General features: G+C 39.8%; 1 protein-coding gene across 8 annotated transcripts in view; it reads left to right on the forward strand.

Annotated features, from left to right (window-relative positions):
• ARID1B (AT-rich interaction domain 1B) overlaps positions 1-23,671 on the forward strand; it is a 510,581-nt gene that overhangs the window by 454,401 nt on the left and 32,509 nt on the right. For all 8 annotated transcript variants that reach the window (XM_037820312.1, XM_037820294.1, XM_037820340.1 and 5 more), the window contains 2 exons: positions 15,873-16,018; positions 23,215-23,324. In XM_037820312.1, coding sequence (XP_037676240.1) covers positions 15,873-16,018; positions 23,215-23,324 — 256 coding nt within the window. The remainder of the gene's footprint in view (positions 1-15,872; positions 16,019-23,214; positions 23,325-23,671) is intronic.

Here is a 23,671-nt window from a genome sequence, read left to right on the forward strand (position 1 = left end):
CCGGCATTGTTTTAAACTGTCAGTGAACATGCCATCTGGCTGCTAAGGGAGCACCCAAACCCAGAGAAGGCAGACCCAAAAGGAAGTTCGTCACGGAGGGGGCCGTCCTTTTGTTTCTTTTTGTTTGTTTCGGGTTTTTTGTGTTTCGTTTGTTCTGTTTTGTTTTTCATTCTTGCGAACAGCCCTGTGGTAGTGTGGTGGAAACCTGCACGCCGTCCCCTCCGACCCCGCCTCTGCATGGCTGTGGCATGGCTTCTCCCCTCATGCCTGAGAGGAAAATGCAAACCACGTCTCTGTAAACGTGACAGAGGCACCCACCCTGGCGCCATTTCCCCCACTGTTGTCGTCGTTTTGTCTAGGAGTTAGTGTGCTGTTGTCACAACTGTGTTATTAGCACTCCTGCCGCCACACAGGCCTGAATTCAGAGTGCAGCACTCGCATTCGGCAAGACTCACTGCAGTGGGGTGTCATGGGTGTTAGTCGGACGTCTGAGGGGTTTCATCATTTCATCACCAAGCTCACGTCTGTCCCAACGATGTCTATATTTCCTTCTTCCAAGGAGTGTTAGAATATTGAAGTCACCAGGAAAATAGAACAAAACACAACACAGAATTTTCTTTCTAAACACATTGTCGCCATATTATTATCAATTTCAACACAGGAATTACATATAGCAACAAAAAGTATCTTTTTTCCTGTTGCAAGACAATGTAATATCAAGATCTGTCACCATTTTTAGATTGTAAATGCTCTAAAAGTGTATTATTTTATTAAGCAGAAATACTATTGATGTCATTATATATAAATTAACAATAAGATTATTCTACATAGATTTAGTCATGTTCAGTAGTACTTCCAGTAGAGACATAACTGCATCTTTGGTTCAGAAAAAGTGGAGAACAGACAACAATTTGTATACAACTTGGTTTAACTAGCTTTGTTTAAAGACTGAGGTTACAAAACTATGCTTTTGGTACTTATGAATATATGACATAGAGAGCTTTTTAATAGTTTTATATTCAGTATACATTTATTTAGGTAACGAGCAGAAAAAGGTAATTTGGAAATAGAGAGTTGTAAATTCTAAAAGCATGGTCCTCAGTGTGGACCAATAAATATAGAATTCTGTGACCTTAATCCTGAAAGTAAACTAACAAGTACAGAATGGGGTAGACATGCCTGTTCTTGGGACACTGTCTTTTCCTTTTTTTTTTTTTTTTTTTAAATGTGGTACCTTCCAGGTCAATTCATGAGTCAGTAGGAAGATGACAGTGAGGGGAGAAAAGCATCTATCATTAGCTGCTAATCCATAGGATCTGTCCTGAGCCAACTCAGGAGTCCTATTTAGACCCACAAAGCTAGTTTGGCTATGCCTTGCCAAGCCACATTAAGCAGCTGTGTAAAATGAATTTAAATGGCATGCATCAGAGTAAAATCTCTTTCACTGGGGCAGGAAATCAATGTTAGCTAACCCACAGGAGAAGATCAAATCTGCATTTCAGCCAGCAGTATCCAGATAGCTTCCTTAAAATAAAATGCCTCCTCCTTAATTAAAAATAAGGAAAAATTTTTGAATTCTTCTATGTAAATCTCACAAAGCACACTTGGCAAAAGGCTCTATCTTTGCAGCCCTATCTGTGATAGTTGTGAATTATGCTTTTTATGTCTACAATGTTCTTTCTAAAAAAGAAAGAAAATTTTATTTCTATTTTAAATATTTTTTCCTTTCTACTTTGCAACATTCATAACCTGTTCCTTTTGTTAAAAAGCAGAAGCTTGAATATGAGAAAACATATATATTACATATTTTAGTGCTGTGATTTAAGAAATTTGCATTTTCAACATCCTTTTGCTTTACTTTTTTTAATAGTTCATTGCCACAAACTTGTGTTTTTGTTTTTTGTTATCCTCCCTCTTTGATAGCTCTGTAAAGTTGAAGTAGGTTGATGAATTGAAAAGCCAGTTTACAAATGTCAGTTTCTCTTTTGGAAAGAAAGCAGTAGCTCAGACCTTTCAGAAACACAGTATTTGCAGAGTTTGTCATATGTCTTTTTTCTTGACTCAGAATCCCAGAAGGCCTAGAGCCTGTGAAGGAATCTGAAAATGACAAATTAATGGTGAAGGTAGAGAGAAGAGTGTGTTCACAGTTAAACAGAAACAAAGTTCACTGTAAAAATAAAGTATTAAGGCACTTAATGCTTTAGATTTTCTCAGCTAGTTGGATATAATAGAGTATGGAGAAAAACACACAAGTCTAACTGACCGGAAGCTATTTTCCGAGTGGGAACTATGTGGATAAAATCACCTGCTGCATTGACTAGGTTAAACAATTGAAAGATGAATTGCTGCTCCTTTGTTACCTTTTGATTAAAGGAAACCCCATTCCAAGTATCAGAAGATTTATGATTGGATATAGTGAATCTTATAGTTCAGGCACTCAGTTATCTGGGTAATAATATCTGATCATATGAAATCAATGAGTTATAAGTAATTTCTATGCAGGACGCCCACACACACACATACACACTTACATAGTCAGAAAATTTACACAGAAAATTCAATACCGTGTTCAGTTTTAATGCATCGATAGTTAATGTAATGTTCTTTTAAAGTCACGAAAAACAGAGTTGGAAATATCGGTTATCTTATCAGAAGCCTGTTTAGGGATGACCAGTGCGTTTCATCCTCAGTCCAGTTCTGATGGCTTATCTATAGCATCATGTTGAGAGTGTTCTGAGACTTTGCCCGAGCAAAGAACCAAAAGCATAGGAAAGACCTTGGTTTGCAACTTCCTGAGGAAGCGCTGGCATGAATCCCAGGCTACAACATAGGCTTTAATATTCTTTGAATGACTGAATCCATTATCAGTACCCTTTATACTTACAACGCACACACATATACACATGTAAAATAAATTTCTCCGAATCATCTGGTATCTTTTCATCCATCTACAATTTCTAGATAGCTCCAGTGGGGTCCAGCAATTGGTATCTCTGCCACATACAAATGATTTGTAGATCTGTAAACTGCAGAATTATCCAGATTTCTTTTCTTGGAAATGAACTCCAAGGAGGATGACAAACTTCAATTAGTTTACAAAAGGCCTAACAAACCTAGATCTTTAAGCTAGTATTGCTGAACAGATTTTGATTCCTTAGGGTCTGCCACTTCTCAGCACTTTATATGTATATACACACTTTATATATATATATACACACACACATATCAAGTTTTGTAAGAGTGGAGGTTGTGTGGGTCCAAGTCCTGGAACAGAAGGTAATACTGCTTTCATAAGAATAGGCTCCAAGAGGATGCAGTGTTTCAATTACAGAATAAAGGAATTTTAGAACTGAAAGGAGCTTAGAAGTCAGCCAGTCTCTACTTATTGATTTTATGGTTGAGGAACCAAGACCTACAATGTCATCTGCTCAGGATCGTTTAATTAGTGGCAGGCAGATAGGGCCCATGTCCCCATCCCCAGGTCCCGTTGCTCTTCCTCTACTTGTGTTCTCTCTAAACTAGATTTTCTTTTCTTTTTTAATCTCTTAATTTTAGTTCTCCTTCATGTCTTAAGACAATCCTATTAGAAAGCAGTGCAGATTTCTAGTAGTGTCTTTCTAGTAGTGTCTTAGTGCAGATCCTACCTCTGACGTTACAGGTCTGGATTTTTTTTTCTTTTATCTTAGCTGGATTTCCTTTGTTGCACCTAAAAGGAAATGACTGCTGTGCACATTCCCAATTTACACTTATGTGCAGTGTGTGTCGCTTGTTTCTAGAACCAGGCACCTCTTGAGATGAAGTAGTAGTTTACTTCCACACAAATGGAGTTGAATTTTTGTCCTTTTTTACCCTTTGACTGCCCATACTACTATAGCTTTAGCATTTTCCATTCTTGTGAATGGAGTGTAACTGCTAAAGTAAGAATTCTGAGTTGCAGAGGAGTGAAAATGGAAGTTGGCATCATTTACACAGCTAAATGCATGCACATACATAGTACAGTACAACTGCTGCCATTCTCTGATGTCCATGGAAGGTTCGTAGCAGGCTAACTGAACATCAGAAGGAGGAGAACTCTCAGACGTCCTTGTTTTATTTTTTAAATTGGGCAAAAAGAGTCTATTTGAAAAGTCTTATTGTTCTTGCCCAGAAGGGAATTTTTATACTGATTATCACAAATACATTTTCATATTTTTGTCATACCAAAACTCAAAAGTTGGGGACACTGAAATTAGTTTTACAGTATTTTCTTTGAGTAAAATAGAAGATTGGAAATTTAAATTAAGGCTATTTTCTTAATCCAAGCACCCCCCCCCCCTTTTTTTTCCAATTCAGTTTTATTAAGATATATTCACGTACCTACAGTCATCTGCTGTATACAGTCAGTTCACAGTACTGTCATATGGTTGTGCGTTCATCACCAAAGTCAATTTTTTAACGTTTTCATTACACCAAAAACATAAAAATAAGAATAAAAAATACAAATAAAGAACACCCAAAACATCCCATCCCCCACCCCATTATTCATTTACTTTTTGTCCCCCTTTTTTCTACTCATCTGTCCATACACTGGATAAACGGAGTGTGAGCCACCGGGTTTTCACAATCACACAGTCCCACCATATAAGCTATATAGTTATACAGTTTTCTTCAAGAATCAAGGCTACTGGGTTGCAGTTCAGCAGTTTCAGGTATTTCCTCCTAGCTTTTCCAATGCACTAAAAACTAAAAAGGGATAACTATATACTGCATAAGAATGCCCTCCAAGATGACCTCTCGACTCTTATTTGAAATCTTTCAGCCACTGCAACTTTGTTTCATTTTGCTTCCACCTTTTGGTCAAAATGATGTTCTCAATCCCATGATGCCGGGTCCAGGCTCATCCCCAGGAGTCATGTCCCACATTGCAAGGGAGATTTTCACCCCTGGGAGTCATGTCCCACGTAGTAGGGAGGGCAGTGAGTTCACCTGCTGAATGGCAAGCCCCTCTTTTGGTAAGTAAATTCCATGAAGTCTTAGCCATAAAGTGGCTTGATTGGTAGCAGTCCAACGATATTGATCTTGAAGTAGTTGAATGTTTCCTCAGCCGGTTTCAACAACAGTCTTCCTCTACTCCAAAACCACTGGATTCATTTACATTCACAGATGCATTGGTCTGTCTTTCTGGGTGTCCATAGTTTGCTCGTGTCTTTGCCTCACATGCGTATCACATACACACGCCTTCCAGCAACTGTTCTTTAGTGAAATGTATTTATAATTCATATCCCATGTTGCCATTTGCCAGCAAGGTACTTTTTCTATATTATTTTCCTCCCATGCCAGTATGACACGGTTTTGCTGATGAACTGGAGCCACTGAGGTGGAAATACATTAATGGAGATAGTGCATTAAAACGTCAAAGGGAAGTTGCAAAAACTTCAAAGTGGAGCCCCTGTTATAGTGGGGTCCACGTGCCTGAAGAGGACCGAGCAATTTGTATTAACTAAGAATTTAGCCCTTTGGATTTTGGACAATTAGGATTTAAAATAATAGAAGTCATGTTATTGAAAGACAAATGAGGAAAGATTTCAAAGGCTTAAATAGATTATTTCTGCAATTAAATGTAAGCCTTTGCATTATCATTTAAAGACTATGCCTTAACCTTTAGCCCCCTTCTCCCTTCAAAACTTAGAATTTGCTTGGACATTATTTTAGTAGTTCAAGATTATGATTTCAGTCAGTTCTTTCAGTTATAGAACTATTATGGAAGCCAGAAAGTACATTTACAAGTATTCAAATCATAAAAGAAGTAAAACGCCAAAAAAAAAAAAAAAAAAAAAAACTGACGGATTTTTTTTTTTTTTTTAATTTTAATGAAATCCAAGTAAACAAAATATGAAATATTCAGGAAACCTTTGGTGTACTAGAGTCTTATGAAATTACCTCAGTGACTGATGATTATCACTAGAGAGTTATTTAAACATGCACATACCCTGACCCAAGCCTTTGTTTTTTTTTACAAATCCCCTGGATGGGTCTTGTGCAGAAAGCCAGCACATGTCTGAGGATCCTCTTTTGGGAGTTCTGCTAGGGAACAGCTCTAATGAAAAACACAGAGGGAAGAGGAAGGAAAGTATACATTTGGACACCTCATTTTTTTTTTTATACTTTCTTCCTGATGGACACTGAATAAAGAAACACTGGTCTAGCATTGGGGATACTGGAGAGAATTAGGAGAAACTAATGTTTGTCTAGACTTGATGCCTTCACTTGGGCTTTGGCAATCTGTTGGCCCATGGCAGCATTTGTTTCCCTAAATGTGTTTCATTTTCTGCCATTTAATAGCCTCTCAGACCTCAGTATCCTCATAGTCTGAAATATTCAAAGATCCACCACAATCCTTCAACCTGCCTTCTGTAACTTAATGTTTCATCTATCCATGTCCTATTCTGAACTTCTCACAGCTGTTGTTGTTCTCAATAAGATAAAACAGTTAAGGTTTATATTGGAGTAAGGTTCTTGTTGACCAGGTGAATCTCCTGTCAGTGGGGTGTGTGCCCCTGTTTACTTGTCTAGGCCACTTGTCTGCCCTTCTAACCACTAACCCTACTAGTTTCTCTGTGCCCATACTCTCACACCAGTCTAAATGGTATTATCATATCTAGAATCAGCGTTAGAGCCCACCCTCACTGGAAAAAATCAGCATCCATAGCACAGCCAACTCCAGCTATCCAAAATCAAAAGGTGGGGATCATTGAAATTGCATATATTTCAGATGGTGGCATTAGCCTGCCTTGCTAACCTGCAGGGCTTTCAGGCTTGCACCGTGGGGTGTCACATTTTTTCTCTACCCTGACATCTGATTAACTCCACAGTGTTTTGGACTGAAGGCAGCAGGAAAGGTTTATAGGTAAAGATCTTATGGGCCCTATCTTAGTATATCCCACTTTGGGGGTGGGGAAATATCTGGGGTGACTTTGTAAAGGTCGTAGGTAAGAAAGAGTCTGGGTCCTTCGACCACCCCCAGGACATCTTGGTTTGGTAACGTTAAGGGCTGTGGGAAGCCACGCCCAAAGGCCCTTCTTAGGCCTGATCTTCATTTGTATTTTGAACTCCACTTTTACCATAACATAGATTACAAAAACCAAACCAAACAAAAACTCACAGCTACAAACTTTCCCTTGCTGAAGTTAGCACTGCCTAGATTACCTTTGATAGTTAAGATACCTACTAGGTAAGAGCTCACCTGAATCCCATCTTCTCCTACACATAATCTCTACCTCTCAGGGACAGATGACTGGTGAGGACATCAAGAACTGCAGGTTTGCTCCCCTTTCAAGCCTTTCCTGCAACATTTATCCCAATTTTGAACCACATTTTACTTCAATAAATTAAGTAACTATAGTCCAGACATCCTTTAAGGAGATCTGTAAGAATTTTAGGAGGGTTTTAAAGAAATTGAAAATGACTGTATTTACGTGGTTCCTGGCACTGCAGCCTGTTCAAGTGCATTCTTTGTTAGAGGGTTTTATAAAGTATTGCTGTGAATTTCACTTGGTATATTCCCGGAAGATCTGAAAGCAGTGACAACGAGCAGATATCTGCACACCAATGTTCATAGCAGCAGTATTCACAATTGCCAAGAGATGGAAACAATCCAAGTGTCCTTCAACTGATGAGTGGATAAACTTTGAGAATGAAGAGAACACTCTTAGTAATCAGCTACCAAAATTCAAAGCAGTCAGACTTTTTACGTTTTCTTCACACCCTGACAAGGAAGTCTCTCACTTCAAAATTAAGCTATTTCTTCTCCTGGTTGCTTTGAGAGAGAAGTGAAGATCAGCCAGCTTCTTTAGGAACAGCTAAAACTGGTTACCTGCCTTGAGGTGAAGAGGAGGAAGCAAACCCTTGAGATCGCACAACAGGTGTTATTTTAGCAGTGGCTGCGAGAGCAGAGCTGATAACACAGTGGAACCTCTTGAGGTCTGTGTGAAATACAAACAAAAAGGGAAATATGTTTCTGGTGTCGTAGGCCTTCACAAAATCCATGATGGAATTCTAGGTGAAGATTTGCACAGGTGAAAGCACAGCTCTTTGGAGAAAGGTGAAAACAAACAGAAATGCTTTGGAAATAGAGGCCTTGTGGGCGACACCAAGATGTGGAGAGAGAAGCCTGCTGCAAAGAGTTCTGGCCTAGCCACTAAAAATGCCGTCCTCGAGAATATGGTAACCAAGAATTGCCACTCCTCTGTTGACAGTTCAGGTCCCTTTCTTCATAGAGCCATTGAGCAATAACATTCCTCCTTGCCCTTTCTTAAAGGCAGAAAAAAAGAAAGCTTAAAGCTATTAGTTACCAGAGATTTTGGGGGTTTATTAATTGGTAGCTGGAAAGTGACTAATTGTTCTCTAGCTTTTCTGCTGGAGTTATATACACGTAAGCTTTCTTTTAATTGACCAGACTGCCTCAAGAAAGGGGCCACATTCACCAGCAGGGGAATATCTCTGAGAAGAGGCTGGATGGCCGTCTGCCGGAGAGGGGCTGTAAAGGGGGCTCCTGCCCGGAGGAAAGATGAAACAGACGACCCAGATCTTCTGCCTTCCACTGCCTCTCGACATTGCCTCGTGGATGTCTCAGAGCGCATCGAGCTCAATGTGTCCAAAATCAAACTCGTCATCTTCTCTAGTGTTTCCTGTCTCAACAACTGCCTGTCATCTGTCCTCTGGTGCAGCCACCTTTCCTTGCTCCCATCATGTCCCATTCACTACCAAATCCTGTCAGTTTCACGTCCAAGACACTGCTAAACTCTTTTTATTGTTCTCGCCAGCCTTGTTGCCAGGCCCCACCATCTCCTCTTTCCCTCCCCCCAATATGATTTTTTATTTTGTCTGAATTTTAAACAGATTCTTGGACTGGTGGCTCATATCCATCAGCTCGTTCCAATTTAGTACCCATCTCATCTCCAGTTGCTGTTCCAGAACTACTACCTTCACCATGAAGGTCCATGAGTTTTCCCAATTCAGACTTGCGATTCAACAGTTTTGCTTTTTTAACAGAAGTAAAGATAGGTTGGGAAGCCTATTCTGTGTCTTTACCAGTGCTGACTGGAATCAGTTTATTGACCACTTCTTTCAAGTCATTTGTCTGCCCTTCTCAGGTCATGATTTCCATCATCTTCTGGATTTGGCAGACCTGTTGGTGCTGAGCATAAAAGGTCTTCCGAATCTGATTGGTGTGTTTTTTGGTAAAACCAACACAGAACAGATGAAGCAAATAACCTTCTGTAGTTTTGACATAACATGAGCTTCAGTCGTTGTCTGTCATTTTTTGACCATGGAACACATTTTGTCATGGGTAAGATCCACGCCATGGATAGAATTTGGTTAGGCAGTTTTTGCCCTGCACATCCTCATTAATTAGCTTGAATTTTCTAAATGCAACTTTATCATTCTGCAGATCAGTCAGGTTCACTTGAAAAACACGACCCTTAAGGCCATCACATGCAATTTTGGTTCCTTGAGTCCTAATAACTAGTATTTTCCCAATATCTCTTATACTAAACATTGCTTGTGCTTTCCCATCATACCAGTCTTTCTTATAAAATCAATCAACCACATTCTTCTTGGCTCCCTTTTTTCCACCATAACTCTTCTTACCTGTTGTGTTGCGGTAACCTCCTGTTTGCCTGGCGTTCACTCTCACTGCCTCCAGAATGTTCTCCCTACCCCAGAGAATAATGTCTTTAAAATATACAACTTTTTTTTGCCATTCTTCCACCTTAAAAGCCTCCTAGTTTCTTCCTATTTCTCTTAGAATAAAGAGAAAACCTTATGGAACTACAAGCCTTGCATGAGCTGGCCCTTACCTTTACCTCCTCTCTTCAGTCTTCCCACATCCACCATTCTCTGCAGGCCTTCCCTGCTCCGTGACACCAGAGGCCCTTGGATTTGCTGTCTCCTCTTCCTCAGAGGGAAGGGAAGGGAGGTCAAGTCATGCCTTCCTCAGGGAGCTTTGGCTGACCTCCTGGACACAGAGCCATTCCCTTCCTTCAGGCCGCATGGCAGGCTGCAGTCCCATGCTCAGTTGTCTGTGTCTTCGACTTCTGTTTTCCTTTGTACTATTGTTCTCCGTCCTCTGTCCTCCTCCTCTCCTCTCCCACATGTATCTTAGAATACCCACCTTAGATGAATGACTGTAACTATTAAGTGAATAGATGGAATTTCTGATAACTTTTAGTTATTTCTAGCATGTCTTCCTGAGTGAAAGAGATGGAATAGTTGAAAATAGCACATGGTAATATGTATTTCTGCATGAATCTACAGTCATTAAGGCAGTGGCACTTCTATTTGTTCTCTGTCTTTGGTTTACTGACACAAATGCCACTTTACCTTCACAGGATTGAGTCCTAGCCAGAGCCACTGGCTTGTTGAAATTCTAGCATATTTGCCACAGAATTACTGGTGCCGTACTTGTACACATGCTCATGGGTTAGTCACCCCCCAAAATTGACCAGGGCTTGGATGGGTTTGTTTTCTGTTTTGATTTTCTTGTTTTTGGGATAGGTAGTGGTTTTTCTCTCTTGAAATATCAGATTTCAGGTAATCTCGACTCACTTTCTCCTTCTTGATACAGCTGTGGGATAGTCACTGTGCGCTTCAGGTTGGCACTCTCTCATCAGTGATGCTGGATACATGTACGAAGGACTTTTTTTAAAGAAACATTTAAAATAGGGCCTCCTGTGTAAGGTTATATATACAATTTGAGTGCTCCATAGAATAAAGTAACACATTTAGAAACAAACTCCACTGGAATTCGTGCTTTTCAAGGTTTTGCTTTCCTGGTTCTGATAACTGATGGGTTTAGATGATAAGCTGCCCCAAATTTCACTATTAGCCTAGTTTATTTTGTTAGTGGGCAATCTTTTCAGGCTTAATAGCTCACACTACATCAATAGTGGCAATCCATATGGAAAAAGATATGTGTATTTGGCAGTCATGCATGTTTTTCCAATAATCTATGCATTGCCAGTGAGTTCATTTTGATCATAAGTCAAGAATGATGTTTTCAGTGGGTGTGTTAAAATTCTTGTCAGTACCACTTCCTTCTATGGGTCTTTGCCACTAGAACTTCATAAAGTGACTTCTCTAATGTGGTCTCTATTTGCAAGGCATCTTTTCTGTCTATCCCTTCCTTTCTCCAAAGAGCTAAATCAGAAATCCATTTATTTTGAAGATATCTAGCTCACATTTCCCCATCTCTCACTGTTGAAGAAAAGTAGAGTTGTTTGCTAAGACAATAAGGCCTAAATATTCTCTTTTTAAAGCACCAAAGACTTTATTTTAAATGTGTGGGTGCCCTTCATTGGATTTCATACTAATATTTGTAACTGCTAAATTCAAACTGTGGCGGAAAGCTGCATACTGAATCATAAGAGATGGTCACTTTAAAATTTTAATGCTTACTTCTGCTTTCTTTTCCCCCAAAGCCAGTCCTTTGTTGGCAGGTGAAAATGTAGTGTTTGAGAAATCCCTAAAGTGAGTAAAAAGAAAATCTTTAATGAAGTTATTTGTGTATGTGTGCAGAAAGGAGGAGTCCTTTAGGGAAATAGCATTTACAGCCTCTACTTCTGGATTATTCTCATTATAATAACTTAAGTTTTTTGTGAAAGAATGTCAGATTAACAGTTACATCTAATCCCAACTGAAGACCAATTAAAATTAAAAGTTCTGCTGGTTATTCTGCAGGTCACCGCATTTAAATGACAAACTTAAGGCATGTAGGAAGTACTGCCTGCTGTCACCGTGGCCCGGGTGAGCGTAGGCCATTTTGGTCATGGCACTGGGACTCGTGAGCCCGCTCTAACGTGGTCATCTTCACAGTGTGCAGTGTATCAGCATAACAACAAAAAATTATTTTAAATGCTTACCGGCTTGCCCACTTGAGATGTTATTGGGCAGTCACTGTCACAGCCATTGTGGGTTAGGAATCCGTAGAATAAGAAAAGCAGTAATTCGTAACAAAAAGTATCGACACCCTTTAGAAATAAAAGCCCAGATAGGCCGTCTCAAAAGCAGAGGTCCAGGCAGGACCTGCCTTTCAGTGTGTGTTTTGGTAGGGTTTTACACTTAGAATGTTCCCCTCATTTCAGTGTGTGTTTTTGCCTGTTTTTGTTTTGTTGATGTTTCATTTTGAAAAAGGAAAATGCCTGGTGATTTGCTTCTTGGCCTTCCACTTGCATTTGGAGCATCCACATGTCGCCATGGTCAGAGGGATTTTGCAGTGAGTGCTGCCTGCCTGCCCCTGCGGAGGGTTCCGGGGTAGCGTAGCCCTCAGCCTCACAACCTAGGTGGCTGTGGTCCTGGTCATTTTATTCAGTCCAATCAAAAAGACTCTTTTGTTGTAAGCCACAGAAATCTTAGGCTAGCAACACCATGGAAAGCCTAGGAGTACCCCTGAAAGAGGCGGTTATCTTATATTTCCTTCATAAGGCAAATTGTCTCAGTTTCCAAAATTCAACAGAGTGCATATAAAGCTCTTTTTTTCCTCTTCTTTTCCTTTTTTTTTTTTTTTTTGTTAATGCCCATCTTGCCTGTTCAAAGTCACCAGTCATCGAGTTCACGCATGCCCTGGTTTGGATCCCCAAGGGGCTGCAGCACAGAGGATGAACCTCCTTCCTAGGAAAAGGCGTCCAGGGAGCTGTTTCCTTTTCTCCCACTGCCACCCCTCCTCTCACTACTCCCCTCCTGGCAGTTCTCTTCTCCAGGAAGCCCGAGGAAGATACCCAGAAAAGCATAGTTCCATTTTGTCAGCTTTCTACAACTGAATATTCATATGCTAGACAAATAGAAAGGTGCCAAGGCTTGCTGTGTGCCACTGTGCTTGTCTCATCACATGTTAGCAGAGTTAGAGGTACCATGGAGAAAGAATGTAGTATACTGGATAAAAGCAGGCTTGGGGAATTAAGTTTCTGCCACTTACTAGCTGTGTGACTTTACGCAACTTCTCTGAGCTTTATTTTCTTTATTTGTATTTGAGCATAATTCTACCTCCTTCCCCCAGGAATTTGAAAAATTAAATTCAGGTGCCTAGAAATCATGCCAGGCATACTTGTAGGTATTTAACAGATTATTAATGTTATCATTATCAGCCCCTCTGTATTTCAGTGTAAAAACTGAGGCCCAGAAAGCCAAAGTGATTTGTGCCGGGACCCCCAGTGAGAGTGGACAGTGTGGGCAGTGGCAGGTCAGAGCCAGAACAGAGAGAGGTCTTGTGACCCTTAGCAGCAGCTGACGTCCAACACATGGACCTTTCAATATTATCCGTCCATTTCTTTTTATTTTAAGGACTTTTTTTTTTTTTGAAAAAAAAAAAAACCTCTATAGCATACACCTTCCTCATCATACGGTGATTGAAGGTGGACAGTGCTGACTTGAGGGAAATCACAAATTGGCATCAGATCGGACCTCAGCGGTTATTTCATTTAATCATCTACCTGGTGGATTTTGTATTCTGATTCTTCTTTCTACCTTGGTATAAACAAGTGCCAAAGGAACTGTTAGTTTCCTACATGTGTTAGTTACACCACGTGTGAAACTGAATTTAGTGGAAGCTTAAAACGGTTACCCTCCTTTATATTACTTTCATACAGTGATAACAGAGTTCTCCTACTAATTCAATTCATTTAACAAATATTTTTTAGTCACTGTCATGCGCAAGGCACCTAAAATGTCCAAAAGATTAATTCAGCACAGATCCCCCTCTCAGGAGGCTTATACACTGAGAGGAGAGAGCCAAGACACACACAAGATTTCTTAATACACACAGGAGTGCCAAGTGCTATAACAGGCACAGGTGAAGGGTGCCATGAGAGTGTGGAGAAGGCTGAGCTTACTCTCCAGGTTTGGGGGTAGGAAAAGCCCCATAGAGGAGGCGAGCATTAAGGCGGGATCCTGAAGAATGGCAGAAGTTGGCTGGGAGTTGCCCGCCACTGCCTGGGAGGCAGCCATCCACAAACAGCCTGTGCATAAGTGAAGGATGCTCTTTGCATGGTTTATCTGCTAAGAAAATAAGAGAATGGTGCCAACGTGTGCCAGTGGCTTTCTTTTGAAACATTGTACAAATACTGAATTGTCTCTTCTTTGGATGAAAACACCTCAGGAGGGAACCTAAGATATTTGAGTGAATGCCAACACTCTACGTGATGATGTCAAGGCCCTCACCAAATAGGAATATGTGTGTGACTGCTGGGCAGTGTATTTGTAAGTATTTGATGACCTAGAGGTTAATCAGAAGCTATCAGGTGATCTCAGCTCGGTTCCTAACCTACGGCACTGGTATTATAATACTGACTCAGCAGTCTGCAGTTACTCAGAGAGGGCTCTCAGTGGGCTGAGAATTAGGGACTGAAGGAACACCCATTACTCTTCAACCTTCTGTGCATGTCCTTTCCAGGCCGCCATCGAACTTTAGTGCATACAGAATTCGCTTGATTGCTTGGTCTAATATTTAAAGAAAAAAAAAAAAATAACACTCAAACTTTGAGGCTTTGATTTTTCAAATGGTCCATGTTTGAACCTTTTCTGTGAGCCAGAAAGTTGAATCCACTGAAAATAGCTATACAAAAAGAACTGTATATTGGTTTTTAAAATGATTTCTGATAATCTTTAATAGAATCTTTAAAAAAATAATTTGTGTTTTTCTACATTAAGAGCCATCAAGTGATAGTTTAATTGTAGGGGTGAGGTGTGGAGGTTGTAATCAAAATTAATTTGAAACATAGGCATAGTATCTGTGGATTTTTACCCCTTACTAGCTTTACTCATAAGATAAAACATTATTAGCCTAAACCTTGAAAAGTTCCTTGAAAGTATACTATTTACATAAGAAAAGCTTGATGATGATTGTAGAATCTTTTAAGGTTTTTGCCACATTGCCATCATCTTTCTTTTTTGCTTTGTAATTTTCCCTAGGAGAATTAATCCACTGTGTAGCTTAAGTCTCCCTCTCCCTCCCCAGTCTCCTTACCAGTAGTTAGAGAAATGACATTGTGCAGCAGTTGTCTCCTTCATATCAAAGAACACCCTTTCCTCTTTGCAAGAGTGGAGACATGTTTGTCTTTCACAGAGCATAGAACAAAACAAACTTGGCACCAAGGAGATGGGTTTATGCGTCTGCACCCCGCAAAGGCGTGGGCAGTGGGCGAAGGGTGGCCTGTCGCCCATCTGGGGTGCTCACAGCTACTCCAAGCCTCCTGACTTCTCTTGGGACAGGACCCCCTACCCCAAACAAAGCAGAATCTGATATCTACTCGGCAACTTTAACACAGGGAAATTGGCTATATCTTTGACAGTACCTGATTCCAAAAAGTTAAAGAAAAGGTGTTAAGGGAAGTTCTGGAAATGCTCTCTTCTGTATTTTTTATATCAGAAAATTTAGGTCAAAGAAATATTTTTTCAGAAAGTTTTCCCACACTGCCCATTTTTTTATTGTTTTTTTTTTATGTGAGGATACTAAGTAATGTTAATAAAAAGTCAGATCTTACAAAACATTAGAAAATTAATTTTGCTTGCTTTTGTAATTCCTGTTTTTATTTCAAGTTCTCCCCTTCTTGCTCATTTCTCCATACCATTAATGCTCTAGAATACTTGACATGATTAAAAACGTATAATTTATTTGTGGAACGTATTATATTATCTGGAATTTTTAAATAATGTGTTAAATAATTACCTAGCAGTAGAGGTTAGTCTCTTTAGGAAATAAATTATGTTAAGCAAACATGAAAAATAATACAACCCCCCACCACCACCACCTAACTGAATTGTTAGAAATGAGCACCAGGGCAAGCTGCTGCTGATGTACATGGCCAGTACATGTGTGCATGTGCTCTCTCCTCCTGTAGGCAAGGCAGCTTTCCGGGCATGACTCAGAGCGGACTCCTGGCCTCCAGCTCTCCCTACAGCCAGCCCATGAACAACAGCTCGGGGCTGGTGACCACACAGGCCCCGCCGTACAGCCTGACGCCCAACATGGTGAACAGCTCAGCAGGTAACGGTGGCAGCTCTGGGCACCCAAGCCTGCCCTCCCTCCCCCCGTTCTGCTTTTAGGGATTCACCAGAGAATGTACCGAAACTCGAAATTGGACCATTTTGGTGAAAACGAGAAAAATACCACATTTCTGCTTCTCGGAAACTTGCTCAATCATTTAATTCCTTTAAGATTTGAGCATGACGTTATATTTTATGTAAATTATATGTATTCATCCTGTGTTTGTACAATATCTAAACATATTTCAAGTGTCACTGGAGGTTGCTAAATATACACACTAAGTTCTTTTATCTTTGGGCATTAGTTAGGAATATTGGAAGATCCCAAGACAAAATCTGTACTTGTTCATTTTGTAGAGGTGGAGATAAACATTTAAAATTCACATTTCAGAGGAAGTAATTGAAGGGCAGAACAAGTGAGGTTTGAAGTACTTTTTTTTTTTTTTTGAAAAGTCCTTTAAATATATACCTGGAAGTAGTTGCTTCATTAGTACTATCTGTAGATTGTCTCTATTGAAAAACTGCATACTATTTTTAATGAACTGTTTTGAGGTTTTTTTTTATTTATAATCTAAGCAGTTGCATTCTTTAAAAACCACATGTGATTAGTGAAGTAAACTGGTTATTCCATAGGAATAAATCTTCTTAGGCAGGGCACTGTGCCATCTGTTTGTTGATGGTTACTTTTGCAGCTTGGGGGTCCAAAGGAAAAAGGAGAAAATGAGTATTGCTAATAGTAAGTGAAAATTTATTGTGTAATTTCAATGCTCTGAAGTAATTTTATATCGGCAAGCCAGACAAAATATTTAATGTTACAACCCAAATACACTACTCCTTGGGACAGCACTGGTATGGGGAAGAGGAGGCTAAGAGCTAAGAGACTATTCAAGGGCTTTTCACTTTTCATCGCAAATGTAAGAACACCCACCTCACCGGGAGGAATAACTGCCTTCTTAATATCAGGAAGGGCTATTTTATTTATTTTAAACCATTCTTCAATTTCCCTAGTAGCTTCTATTTTCTTCTTCTTTCATGACTCTTCTAAGAGAAGTAATCAAGGAATGCCACTATTAAATTAGATCCTAGAAACCTACAACCGAGAAGCTCAGCTAGGAGGCAAGCTGGCATCTCACTGTCTGCTCTCTGCCCAAGAAACGACAGCTCCTGGGACAGCCCTTCAAAGGTGGAGAGGCTAGAAAAACAGCAAAAAGGAGAGGAAATTAAAAAAGTAAGAAGAGGGAAGCAAACCTCTCATTCCGCAATGTTCTCTAACCATCATAAGGTAGTAGAAGACACAATGACTAAGAAAGGTTCTGTAACTAAATGAGAGAATTCTACCCCAAACGTCTATCTACCATTTTAGCACATGAAAAGAACAGGTCAATTAAAATACACAGCATTTTCTCACTTAGAGAGAAGCACTAACTGTCTTTAGGTAGCTAGGGAATCTGAGGAGGTGGTTCAAGGGCCTAAAGAATTCCAAGAACATGGAGGCTCTGCACAGTTGCAGACATTCTTGATATTTCCCACAAACTTATAGAACACTCTTACTTCACTAATCACATGTGGTTTTTAAAGAATGCAACTGCTTAGATTATAAATTAAAAAAAAAACCTCAAAACAGTTCATTAAAAATAGTATGCAGTTTTTATATTTGCATGCCCATTTTAATATGCATAGTTTTTATTATATAAAATTTTTAAATATGTTCCTACTCTAAAATATATAATAGAGAATGAAGAAATTTGGGGAATTTCAAGCCAAACATACATGCTTATGTTCATCTAAGTGATTGTTAAATCAGTGTAAATTATTGTTGCTAGTTATCATTATTTGGGGTGGCTATACTGGGCTGATGGAGAATATGGTGCCATGCAAAGCTGCCCAAGGCCTCTTGCTTGCCCTACCCCTGCACAGTGCGTGGCTCGGCTCATCCAGCAGAGGAAACATATCTCTGAGCTTTTTTTTTTTTTTGAACATCCAGTTTTCCTCTGCACATTTGTATGATTTTATTCCAGCTTTATTAAGTCAAGTGCTACCTGATAGAAAATAATGGTCCAGCACGTCCAAGGAGTGCTGACGATTTAGCATTTACTGTGTATCTATTGATAGGTACCTGTGATTTCTGCTATAACTGTTACAATCTCTAAAAGGAAACAGGGATGACAAAGGAAGCCAGAACTTGACAGTGTCATTCCTATTGAGAATTTCGGTCTAGACGTGCCAGAAATGGCCTGGATCATCATCGCATCCATTTGCTTGGTTTGGGCCCATGGGAATAAAGTGCCAGTGCTAATGACACATCACTTTCTCCATCAGAGAAAATGTAAAGTGAAGAAACACAGAAGATGGCCAGGGCTGGCTGTGGGATTCCCACACCTCAGTTAGCAGCCCAGAGAACTGGCATTCCAGCATTCTCTTTGCTGAGTGCAAACAGTTGTGTCGTAGACTGTGTACAGGGCCAAAAAAAATCCTCCTGTGTAGTGACAAATTGTTACAGGCTTCATTGAGCAAGTAATTATTTAAATGGAGTCAGTGTGAGTATGAATGTGACAACTATTTCTTCACTTAAAATGCCAAGAGAAGTAGGATGGTAAGCAGTGGGAATTTCTCTTTTTTTCCCTTTTAAAGGGCCTTTTTTTTTTTTTTTTTTTTTAATGATTTGGATGAAAAGGTTAGAATTATTTTTTACTGTGGACGAAATCACAAGTCATGTAGAACCTTGATAAATATACCCTTCTACGATACTTGTGTTGTTAATTAGATTTTATTCATTTGCTTTCAGTTTTATAATATTCATTAGTCATAGCCTTGTCTGTATGTAAACCATCATCTTAAAGTAGAAATCTAAATTCCAAACAGTACTCTACCATCTGTGGTTCTGAGTTTGCCTCAGCAGAAGTCACTCTACAAAATGTAGGACATTTCCATCAGCTGGTGAATGAACCTGTGCCTCCTGCACAGAACCCGGGTCAGGTTCTAGTAAGAATCTGTCTGCTAACCTAGCATTGCTCACTCTCAAATGCAGACTGTCTTCCTCGTTTCCTACCAGCACGGGTTATACTGGCTCCAGTAGTCCTGACGAGGGATAAAAGTCAGTTACATGAATACCCTTGGCTTCCTTTGAGGTTCTCAAGAATCAAGAACCACCTCCTTCAGAATTGCCTGGGAAGCTTATTAACCAGTCAGGTTTCCTGGGCTCCCATCACAATTTCTGAGAGTGGGTCCAGGAAGTCTGTGATTTTAACAAACTCCTCTGGTAATTGTTACATATGCATGCTGAAGTTTGAAACATTGATTTAGAGCTATGTTACTCAGTCTCCTGGCAGAGCTGCTGCTAGCTTTGTGTGTCATAAGCTGTTTGTCACATAATTTGCTATATTCTGGAATTAAAAAAAAGATTTCCAAAACTAGAATATATGTCAACCAGATGGATAGCTGTTTCCTGTCCTGGGACTTGAGGCATTCACCAATTAAGTTTAGGTGTTCAGCACCATGGCTACTGGTTGATTGCCTGAGGAGTTTGTAAAGGTTTTGGGGGGTTTTTTGTTTGCTTGCTTGCTCTAAGTTAATGGTTTTAGGTGTAATGTTGCACAGTCTCCTTGCCTCCCCCCCCAAATGAAGGACTTGATGAATTATGAAACCCAGATTTGTTCAGCTGTGGGCAAATGTGTACCAAAATTGTACCAGAGCAACCAGCAGCTGCTGACTTCGTCTCTAGGCAGGACTCTCTAGGAAGCGTCGGGGTAGTTTGTTAGAAGTCAGTTGGCAACCTTTCCTTGAATAGCGAGGCATAGTAAGCAGATCCCATGTTTATTTGGGGTGGCTATACTGGGCTGATGGAGAATATGGTGCCACGCAAAGCTGCCCAGGGCCTCTTGCTGGCCCTGCCCCTGCACAGTGTGTGGCTCGGCTTATCCGGGGCAGGGGAACCATATCTCTGAGCTTTTTTTTTTTTTTTTGTCCTGTCCAAGCACTATGTTAACAGCATACTTTATGTATTTGCCATATATAAAAATAGGAGTGAACATCTACAGATGTGCACACATAGGCAGACCCTTTCGAGTTTTCCAAATCAAGGAATAAGATGTTTTGCAGAGTATGGTATGTTACCGTGAAAAGAAAAGAGCTGTGTGTGTGCTACTGATCTTATTTTATCACTTTCTGGGAATGATGCTACAGCCTTGTAGTGAGACTGAGTAAAGGAATTGGGAGAATGAGTGGGAACAAAAGTTTAAGTTCAGCTTTACTCCTGGCATATGATCTTTATGTTCTTCTTGAATATATTAAATCCAGTGTGGAGTAGCTGCCTTGGGACCTTGACCCAGACTTACTTTAAGAAATTTTCCAGCTCTTAAATTGCAACTGTACAGTCAGAGGCTGGTGCTTGAAATGTATTTACAGAACTCATGCAGTATTTTCTGCCTTCACAGTTTTTTACAGCCCCCTTTTATGTCTGAACATTACATACTGGATTACCAATGTCTGTAGGAGAAAGGACAGTACCTTGATTTAACACATCCTTTATAATAATGGTGGTCTTTCTCTTTGGAGAAAGGAGAAAATAGTGTCCCTGGAGTTCCCTTGCCCTGGGAGGCAGATGGCTCTTTGCAGTGATTCATTGAGAATTCTGGTAAGAAGTCAAAAATAAACGTTTCAACATAAGGAGTAGGAAAAGCCACTTGAGAAAAGACCTTATGATCCATTTAGTAAAATAAAATGTACATTGTAAGGCAGGAGAATAAGGCAGGAGAACAAAATAACACTATTACTCTAAATTCAAACCTTATGAATCTCAAAATAATAAAGCAATGAAACTTGACAGTTTTTATATTTGCATACCCATTTTAATATGCATAGTTTTTGTTACATAAAATTTTTAAATATGTTCCCACTTTAAAATATATAATAGAGAATGAAATTTGGGGAATTTCAAGCCAAACATACATGCTTATGTTTATCTAAGTGATTGTTAAATCAGTATAAATTATTGTTGCTGGTTATCATAATGCATATTAGTCTACTTCTTTATACTTGCTTTTGTAGGCATCAAATGTGTGTTTACTATATGACATAGGATATTATTATTGTTCCTATTTTTCTAAATTATTATTTAGGCATAATTTATTATAAATACTGACAAAACTATTAGTTATAAGCTTTCGAGAAGGACTTTACCAGTTGCCCTAGAATTGTATTTGCTGTGGCTCCTTTGAATCCTCTGTGAATAACTAGCAAGGACATGTGCACTTCCATAAAGAAGCCCCTTTTCCCACAGTCTTCTGCTTTTTTTCTCTCCCATTCTTCTACAACGGGTGTTTCTTAATGTACGGATTTACTAATTCATTTTCTTACTAGACCTCAGAGCTAAAACTGCATGAAAGCAATCCACCACTTTGAACTAGGCAGTCTTCTTGGTGTAATATCTCTCAGCTGCTTTTTTGAGGTTTCTCACATTCACAAAAATAACAGCATTTTTAGCTGATCCCAATAGATTTTTTTCTCTGCAGCTGCATCACTTGAAAAAGCTTTTTGTTCCAGTTCTTAAAGTCTAAGTATTGAAAGTAATTTGGGGAAAAAAAAGGAAAAGCATCCCAATTATGATTTGTGTGTGTTGTGATGACTTTAAGGGCTGACTGGGCTGCAAATGGGCTTTGAAAAACAAGCCAATGTGCCCATGGAAAATACAGGCATTTCAGAGTTGCATTCTGGCGCGTGCTGATGTAAACTCGGGAGCACGTGGCAGGGCAGGCTGTCTTGGCAGGACCTATGGTCTCAACCTGCAGAGATGCTAAAGATATTAGCAAATTAGCACCACAAAGCTTGCCAGCTCATTCGCTAGAGCCCTGCTCACACTCTCACTGCTGTAATTAAAGCTAATTATTTTCTAAAACATAGTAATACATGAATATGTGCAATAATCATTTTGTAGTGGGCAATCTGGGGAGCCTTTTATTTATTTTATTTATTTATTTATTTATTTAGGCACATTATGCTACATGTGTGCTGCCTTGGTTGAGCCAGCGTTTTCATTTGCAGAATGTAAAATGGGTCCTGTTCATAAAACAGCAGGTTTACTTTATTTTGAAATAGGAATACTTTCTGGTTTCCATTCGTTTATAAGGCTCTCTCTCTCTCTCTAAAATCCCCTCTCCCTTTCTATTTCCATCCCTCCCTCCCTCTCACACATCTGTTTGGGTTGTCTCACTTACAGTCCCCAGCAGCCCAGTGCTGTGCAGATGGTTTTCACGGTGGGGTTCTGTAGAAATTAAGCTGCTATCCCCTGGATATGTGCACTGATGCCCTACTGTAGCCTTGTTCTTTCAAGTCCTACCTCTTCCTTTAAAAAGAAATCTAAACCCATATGTTTAACCTGAAAATTCATTTGCAATAAATGTGTATAAATCAATTAGTTCTTTAGTGAATAATCACCTTCCATTCTAAAGCCTGGATGGGAGTAGGTTGAGATCGAGTAGATTGAGTTCTGTGCCTCGAGGTAGAAAACGGGTGCTGGTGACCTCTGGGCAGGTGTGGGCATCAGGCCTGAGTCGAAGGCTCCGTGCCAGATTGAAAGGATGCCAGCCCCATTGCAAAATAATTAGAAACCCTTTTCTTCAAAAATGTGTTTTTGATGGTTGTTTTTTTTTTGAAGCCATTTGTTGTTTTGATCTTCCTTTATTGTAGACCAGACCACACATGATAGATAAGATTTCAAATGAAACAATATAAAATGTCAAATGATTTTGCAAACTATAGATTACATGAATTTAGGAAATTAAAAAGCCACTAAATCCTCCAGTACTCAAGTAAAAAATACTCACATGTGCCAGCATTTGCTCTCAACACCTGATGAGCAGTTTAAACATTTGGCTTATTTCCACTTATCAGCTACTCTTCCTAAACCTGTAATGATTCTGAAAGTAGCATATTGATATAAGTTGACCTTCAGTGATTTGGGTCTCAAGTATACAGAATGATTACTTTTTTTTTTTAAGATAAAAACGGATTGCCAGAATGTGATGCTGTTTAGATTTCAGAGATTAGCATGCTCCAAGTTAGTTTCTTGTTTCTTTTTCTTTTTCTTCCTTCAAGGGAAATTCAGGTGCCCCATGCTTCACTCAGTGACTTGTGTTGGTGGGAGCACAGTCTGACAAATGACATGTATAATCCTGAACTCTTTCTCCTGTTTTCGATTAGCATCTATGGGTCTTGCAGATATGATATCTCCTGGTGAGTCCAAATTGCCCGTGCCTCTCAAAGCAGACGGTAAAGAAGAAGGCACTGCACAACCCGAGAGCAAGTCCAAGGTATTCCGCCGCCTCTGCACGTGGTGCTGGGTCCTCCGCGCAGAAAGCTGCCATGTTGCTCTCTCTTCTCTGGTGTTGGCCTACACTTTTTTTTTTTTCCGTTGGTTCCTCTCTTCTGCATGCTTCATTTTGTGCAACATGTTTGTAGCCTTCTTTTCTTTCCCCACCCCCTTCATGGTGTGGATCTGAAAGTTACTAGTTCTTACGGCATTTAACTCACGGTTGGGGTGGGGGAGAGGGGTGGAGGGACAAGGACCAACCTAAGAAATAGGCTTTGGGGTGGGGAGAAGTAAAGGGTCTTGCCTGGTTTTGACACTTGCAGCCATTTTCTCTGCCTTCAGTTTATA

This window comes from Choloepus didactylus, chromosome 2 (assembly GCF_015220235.1).
Source record: "Choloepus didactylus isolate mChoDid1 chromosome 2, mChoDid1.pri, whole genome shotgun sequence".
Classification (NCBI taxonomy): Eukaryota; Metazoa; Chordata; class Mammalia; order Pilosa; family Megalonychidae; genus Choloepus; species Choloepus didactylus.